Source organism: Heloderma suspectum, chromosome 3 (genome assembly GCF_057233095.1).
Source record: "Heloderma suspectum isolate Gila_16-S chromosome 3, 16-S_ref, whole genome shotgun sequence".
In the NCBI taxonomy this organism is placed as follows: Eukaryota; Metazoa; Chordata; class Lepidosauria; order Squamata; family Helodermatidae; genus Heloderma; species Heloderma suspectum.
Genome location: NC_139460.1, coordinates 262,100,921 through 262,108,779, shown reverse-complemented (window position 1 = coordinate 262,108,779; position 7,859 = coordinate 262,100,921). Strand labels below are relative to the sequence as shown.

At 49.4% G+C, this 7,859-nt stretch overlaps 1 protein-coding gene across 3 annotated transcripts in view; it reads right to left on the bottom strand.

Moving 5' to 3' along the window:
* Window positions 1-3,089: 3,089 nt before the first annotated feature.
* GOLGA7B (golgin A7 family member B) overlaps window positions 3,090-7,859 on the bottom strand; it is a 38,113-nt gene continuing 33,343 nt past the window's right edge. The window contains exons 4-5 of one of the 3 annotated variants that reach the window (XM_084846626.1): window positions 6,947-7,048; window positions 3,090-5,912 (exon numbers count right to left, since the gene is read on the bottom strand). In XM_084846626.1, coding sequence (XP_084702752.1) covers window positions 5,805-5,912; window positions 6,947-7,048 — 210 coding nt within the window. In that variant the 3' untranslated portion in view covers window positions 3,090-5,804. The remainder of the gene's footprint in view (window positions 5,913-6,946; window positions 7,049-7,859) is intronic. The other 2 variants (XM_084846628.1, XM_084846627.1) reach the window with 2 other exon arrangements.

Below are 7,859 nucleotides of genomic sequence, written 5' to 3'. Positions count from 1 at the left end.
AATTGTTTGAATAAACAAGTGGGAAAGCGCCTCATCCATCAACTGAACATCCTTAAAAGTGGAAATCTATGGTTGCACCTTTAAACATTTTTACCTCTTTTTTTAATTCAAAGTTTTCGATGGAGAAAATCCATCATTATGGCAAGGACTATATGCACTAAATACGTACATTTTGTGCCAGAAGTACTGAATTCCATAATCTATATAAATGAGGCATGTTCTCTTATTTTGCTTACTTCATTCTGCAATTATTTATATTTTGCATGATTTATGGGGAGGGCACAAACACTGGAGAACTGATTCCTCGCCACCGAAAATCTTATTCAGCTACCTCTCCAGCTTCTGACGTTTCAGCTAATACTGTCCATGTCACTTAAGCAAGCCTTCACAGCCATAAGGGCTAGAAAAAATAGTTTGAAAACAAAAACTGAGATTATGAAGAAAGCCGTCCTGTACCCACTACAGCATTCTGTGCTCTCACAGAATCGCACCGTGTTACATAGCCCTGGTTATGTCTCTTTAACCACTTGAGGGTGCTGTTATACAAACATGAACCTCGGAAGCATTATAGCAATTTACAACTTCATGGCTAGAAATCCTTTAAAGAATGAAAGTTTAAACTCACCCATAGGTTGTGCCTGTACTGGTTTAATCAGTGTCATAATGACACTGGAGAGCCAGTGTATTGTAGTGGTGAGAGTGGCGGACTGGGAGCCGGGAGATCTGGGTTCTAGTCCCCACTTGGCCATGGAAGCTCACTGGGTGACTTTGGGCCAGTCACAGACTCTCAGCCCAACCTACCTCACAGAGTTGTTGTTGTGAGGATACAACAGAGAGGAGGAGGATAATGTAAGCCGCCTTGGGTTCCTTGCAAGAGGAATAAAGGCGGGATATAAATGCAATAATAAATAAATAAATTGGTTCTAGTCCCTATGTTCCTGCATGCTACAGCATCTCCACAGACACAGATTCCATAGTCAATGCTGTCAGGTTTAATAAAGCTAATCACCTGTTTTGGGTGGAGGTCATGGAAGGAAGAAACTTGGGTTCAGTTCTCCTACTCCAGAGGTGCAGAACCTCAGGCCCAGGGGCCAAATTCTGCCCTCCTGGGGTCCCAGTCCAGACCTCTGGGATTCCCCACTGAGCCATGTCCCTTCCCCGGGCCCAGCTCAGATGCAAGCTCTCCTGCCACTTGAGGAGAGAGACCACACACACCACGTTGTGCCTCCCCACCCCTTCTCCTTCCCTTTACCATGGTGCACCCACCCTTCCCCTTACTACATCACCCCACCCCTTCCCTTTACAGCTTCCTGAAGAGCTGTGCCAGCCGCTTCCTTCACTGACAGGGCTGTCCAGAGGGCAGCTGCTCCAGAGAGCCCCATCAGCTTCAGAGCCCCACCAAATGCAATAGTATTTTGGCACTGCCCCTTTTGCCTTTGGCCCCACCCACCACTGGAATGTGGCCTCCCAAAAGCTTCTCAGAGATGGAATTTAGCCTTTGGTGCGAAAGAGGTTCAACACCCACCTCCTACTCCCAGACAAGTAATCAATGACATCAACTCAATGATGCCATCCGCTGGCCGTGCTCACCCTCTGTCTGGGGATATCCACACAGACCTGATCAAGCAAGGACCATTATGGACTAGAGAGGTTGGTGAAGCCCTCCTGAACCATACCAGGCTCAGAAATGAACTTGGAGTGCTCATAAAGCCCACCTCAAATGAGAGGTGAGCTTTATGAGCTCCAAAACTCTTTTCCAGCTCAGCACAAAGGCCAGTCCTTGGGAGAGGTACATCTCCCATAATCCCCCACACCCCAGCATGTTGTTACCCAACATGACAGGGCAATAGAGAAGTGGGAGGGTGAAACTCCTCCCTGTGTGCCTCTGCTGCTGCTCCCACTGCAGCCTCAAGGTAAGAAAGGGGAAGGGGATGTTTCAGGGGGTGGAAGCTGATGGGGGACAGGTGTTGGGGATTCAGGAGGGCTGCAGAGATGAGCTAATTTTTTTCTGTGCTCTCTGATTGGCTCAGAAAAATATCCCCAGGTCTTCTGGGGGTTTTTGCTTGAAGATCTTTGATAATTCCCAAATTAATCCAAATTGATCTTTGAATAATGTGCTCATCTCTGCTGTGGACAGAGCTCTCAGAGTAGGATTCAGGACATTTTACCCTAGTCAGCACACTTCTGTGTGTGTGGAGGAGGTCACATCAGCAAGGCTATTTCCATGTGGAAGCCTGTGACCTGGTTCACACGTAATGACAACCCAGAGTATGGGTTGAGTATAGGTTGTCATTGAATCGTGAGTTGTTGTTACATGCAAACATGCACTATGGTTGGGTTGTTAACCATGAACAGTCCAGAGTTCACAACCCAACAACAAACCATGGGTTCTCTTCCTGGGTTGTTCATGGTTAACAACCCATAGTTAAACCATGGTGCAGGGTTCGCACATAACGACACCCCACAATTCAACAACAATCCACAATTCAACAACAACCCATACTCGACCCATACTCTGGGTTGTTGCTATGTGCAAACCAGGCCTGTGTCTGCAGATGACCCACTTTTGCTAGCTTGGGGCAATTGCCTGCATACCTACATATGAGAACAACCAACCCAGGCAGCAGGTCACTTGAACATTAACTGCATTACAGTCTTTAAACCAAACAGCAGGATCTACAGAGCAGGCCAGTGCAATCTCTGATGAAGTCATGCTTCAGGCATCTGTACTATTTGTTTCAAGAGCAGTGTTATCACCAGGTCACATTTCTCTGAAATGTAAAGGTACAATTTATATCTCAACTGCACATGCAACTACTGGAGGCTCTGGAGTTTAGATATAAATGAAGATACCAATACATCAGAATTGTTTTCTGAAACTATAAGCCGACTTTCAGATTTACTGCATGCCCATCCATGAAGTGGATTCAGCATTATACCAATATAACTAATGGGAACTCTTGCCGTTAATAGTTTATGTAGCCCTTAACACTACAAAACCCATGATGCAATGTAGCTGTGAATGAAATACATATGTGGGAGTTAGGCCTACTGTTTATGAAGAGAACAAACCAGACGAAAACAACGTTGGTAGATTCTCGCTTGCCATTTATTGTCAGAGGCTTCCAGGTAGAGACAGAGAGGTACAATCATGGCCAGATTCATGCGGCAGAGGTGGCATCCAACATGGGGCATGGGGAGCAGCTGCTCAAGGCATCTGGGCACAGGGGAAAGCCCTCCCAGGTTCGCACTGGCCTACCCTCTATGCATCTGTCATGGCCCCTGCAGGTCTCCCATCCCCTCACCCCCCCCCATGGCACAAAACAGGGTCTGTTCACTCTCTAAATCCCTTCCCACTATCAGAAACAGGTAAGTCCCATTCTGAAATCAAGATGTTTGAAGTAGCTGAGACACAGCCGTGCTCGTCCTCCGTTCAGATCAGTTTCCCATCTTAATCATGTCCTGGTGTCTGCCCTCCACAAGTCTTCCCTTCCCCAGATGGCTACGGCCAATTTTTTTCTTGGAGGACCTCAGCAAAAAAAGAAAAAATAGTCTACCTTTGTGCAGTGTGTGAGAAGTTGGAAGCACTGAAGGAGCTACTCTCCTTTGTTAGAAGTGGTGGTAGGCATCACCCACAATGGTGTAGTGGAACCAGGGCTCACAGGGATACAGGACCAGCACTTTTTTGATTAGCAGGGATGGTGACATTGTCTGCCACCCACTTTGGGCTTTCCTGTCCCCTCTGAGCTAAGCTGCAATCTGCATAGTAGGGGGGTGGGGGGATGGTGGAATGAATTTTCCCAGTAGTAATATATTGTTCCTTGTTCTAATGCAAAGTATTTGGGGATGGGTTGGTCTTGAATGGGCAATTAAGACCCATTAGCTTTACAAAATACTTGCTCCTGGTGGAAATGAAAACTGCTAGAATGGCTTTGTTGATATGGATCAACACAGTTGCCTGCATTTTTGGACTGTCCTTGGGGGTGTGGCTATAGGGACTGTCATGACGAGAACCTGCATTTCAAAATTTAGCACTATACCACTGGTCATTCATGATCTGGATATACCTGTTTATTGGGCAACCCAGTACAGTATTCTGCCCATACCTTCCCATCTTGTGGCACTGGGGGATTCAGAGAAGTGGCACTGAAGCACCAGAATTCAGAGGGTCTCAAAGGTACATGGGTCCCAGGTAGCTATTTACAGGAGGAGGGAACATGCAGCAAGGAAACAACCTGTACATGCAAGTGTGACAAGGCGATGCTGCAGAACACAAGTGTGTGTTAGGGAGGGGGAAGGGGGAGGGTTGCAAGGTAAAACAAAACCCTACCATGCCCACCTTGGAGTTACATCCTCCTTTCATCCTGTTTGCCAAAAAATGTTGCAAAGGTGGGGCGGAGCTTTGGTAGCTAGGACTATATTAGATATTTACACACATCTCCAAAAGAGGCTTCTCAGGCTGGACTGGGCTGAGCAAATAATGAGCCAGAGCCCCCTCCCACAAAGCACTGCCAACATCTCCCATCCCCTCATACTCTCCTCCATGATCCTAGAATGCACTGAAACCTGTTGGAATTGGTCAGAATGGGTGTAGTGCGGTCTTCCAAATTTGGAAGGATTATCAGTCCCCAGCAATATCCATGCAGGGCCAGCCCTACCGTTAGGCAGAGTGCAGCAGTCACTTCAGGCAGCAGATGTTGGGAGGTGACAGCAAGGTCTTGGAAGAGAGATCTGCATGCCATGCGGTCTGCTCTGCACCTCCTAAGTCAGCCTGCTGCCTTCAGGTGCAGTGGAGGATGCTGTCCCACCATGAGTGTTGAAGATAGATGCACCTGCCCGTCCAGTTGGCTTTTGTACATGGAGCAGGAGGGGGTGCTACCTTGCCCTTTGCCTCAGGCACCAAAACCTTGGGTCATGCCTGTATCCATACTACTGTCCCACAAAAGGAGCCAACATAGTGCCCACCCACACCCCACTCCCTTTTGGCCCCATAGGCGTCCCCTGCCCTCCTGATGCCCTGAAAGGATCCAGAGCATAGGGCAAGTCCTTTGGTGTGCCCAAGCACAGAAACCATCCTGGCATATGCAAGACGGTGTGCCTTTGCTGGGACAGGCACCCACGCTGTAGGTATAGGAGAGGGTGCAGGCCCCTGCAAGAAGCACGCCCCCCCAGATAGCACTCTGGACATGGGATGTTCTAAGCACATCGCATGCCCCAAGTACCCAGAGAGTGTGGCATGCAGAGCAGCAGGCAAAGATGGGAGCTGGGAATGCACGTCAGCTGCAAACTCAGGAGGGAATTGAACGGTGGTGCTCAGGGAAAGGATTGTAACAGGGTCCCAAACACACCACTCCTCTCAGCCCTCCCCATCCCACATTCCCATGCTGGGGTGATCTTTCTCAGCCGGTCATTCGACCATTAGCGAGGAGGGTGTGGTCAATCAGATGATGCACCTATAGCTCTGGAGGACAAAGCTTAAGCAATTACGCATCTGGGCATCTGGGAGGGAGGTGTCCCCAGGAGCCCGCAGGAAGTGTCAGTGCCCCAGGGTCTCAAGGCCTCAGCCACAGAGAGTGGTCTCTCTCCTTTGGGAGCAAGGTCCACTCAGGCCGAGGTTGCGCATCCCCCGAGAACAACGTGCCCCTTGCTGGTTGTTGCAAACCCCAGGGGTGTCGCAACACTCCCCGCTGGCATCCCAACCCCCCCGGGGGAGCTCAGAAGCGGGTGCTCTGATAGCGCAGCCTGCGGATCTCGGAGACGCCGTCATCCCGGCAGTACAAGTCCCTGCCGGGACTCTGTGCCAGTCACCGGCCCCCAGCCCCCCCAGCCCCACCCCCAGCACTGCTGCTGGTGCTGCTAGAGCTGCCTGAGCTGGAACTGCTGCAACGATCCTCGTAGATGGAGATCTCAATCTGCAGGCAAGAAGCTAAGGACACAGGGAATGAGCGAGGGGTAACCCTGCACCCCTCCCCAATTCACTCACAGCCGCCCCCCCTTTAATGCACCCACATCAGTGCACACCTTGCTGCTCAGTAGTTCAGGAACTCCATGTGCGCAGGCATTATGAGATTTCCTATATTATTTCTAACTCTCCCTTATAATCCCTGCCATGTTTGGGTTTTTGAAGATGGAGACACATTTTGCTGATGAGTTAGGAAAACAGTAAGTAGTGCCAGCAGGAGCACCTCGTGAGCTGGGGGAAAACACCCCCAGAGTCAGAACACTCTGGGGCAGTGGCTGTTAGAGACACTGCTGTGTAAAGTCCTCTGCCCAGTCTTCTTGCTGGTGTTGCTGCCTCACCAGGTTCTCAGCCGTGGCCACAGGAAACTACCCATCCACCCCGCAATAGGCTGCCAGGGTTATGCTTAGCAGCCAGATGTTTTCAGCCTCCAGGGGGGTCAGTTTCCTCACCTTGGATGATGTCCAACTGCTCTGGCTTGTGGCTCTGCTCCCCTGAAGGGCCGTGTGGTGGAAGAGGATGGGAAGACTGGGATCCATTGATCCCATTTGCCCAGAGCAGCAGTGGCAGCCGCTGCATGGCAACAGGAACACATGCTGGGCCAGGAGAGGACCGTGAAGAATTTCTGCCACCACTTTTCAGGGGAGCAGAGCTAGGAGCCACCTGGAATTATTGCATGATACCATCAGCAGCATCTGGCATTCCAGATCCGTTGTTGTGCAGACAATAACATCTGCCATATTGTCAACCGCTTTGAGAACCAGTGTGGTTCTTACTATATTTTACAAATACTGTAAAATAAATAACTAAACATTCCACCATGTTTCCACCATTGCTTCTTCTCTCTTTGAGCTTGAATGGCGAATTTGGAACAGAGAATTTCAACTGGGGTGCAGGAAGTGACAAGTGTGTGATTGCAAGGGGCTGTCCCATGAATAAGAGCTAGTTTTGTGAGATCATGTCTTGAGCATCAGTCAGGAAGGATACAACCCGCATGCCCCGTTCCACTGGGTCTGTCAGCAATAGCCCTCGTGGAGCATAGATCTTCTCATTCTGCTCCTGGATGTACTTGGAGATCTTCTTCAGAACCTGGGGAGATAATTAGACACAACCATTCAGCGACTACTTGGCAAAGATGATGCCCCACCCCAGTAAGTGACCCCGGAGAATGAGAGACACAAAGGAGGGAATAAGATCACTTTAATTAGAGCCTCCTAGGTTATCTTGGGAATAGTTCACCTACTTTCAGAAAGGAGTGTTTCATGAAACCGGAAAGCGTTCCACCCTCTTCAATAACAGAAATGAGTGTTGACTGAGCAACCTCATTCCTCATTTCAGGTCAGCAATCTCTGGCTGAAAACCATTCTGCCATGTCTTGCATATCCCCAGTTTCCCAGGGCAACTCATCCTATTGCCTAACTGTGCTCCTACATTGAGCATATTGCCTCTGATTCTCACCTTAGCGCAGGGGAGCAGAACCCCAGCCCAGGGACCACATTCAGCCCTCCTGGGGTCCCAATCCAGCTCTTCAGGGGGCCCCAGATGGCCACACCCCTGCCCTCTGGCCCTGCCCCCTTTCCCCCAACCAACAATTGTTTTGGTGAAAAAAATGGTCAAATATGCCTCTAGCCTGATTGTACCAAAGGCATCTCCAGTTCAGAAGACAGGCTAATAAAATCAAGGTCTAGAGCAGAATGGAATTCTCAGGTTACCACCTGTTTGGCTACAAGATAAATCTGTTGCCATCCTATTGATTCTGCTGTTGCAAAAGCAAGAAGTTGTGCAGCTTGTGTTGGCAGCAGCAAAGTTAACACTTCACAAGAAAAGAATCCTAATCTCCTAACCAAACGAGAGAATAGCATTCAAGGGCTGCTGCCTGCCATTATGCACAGATGATTAC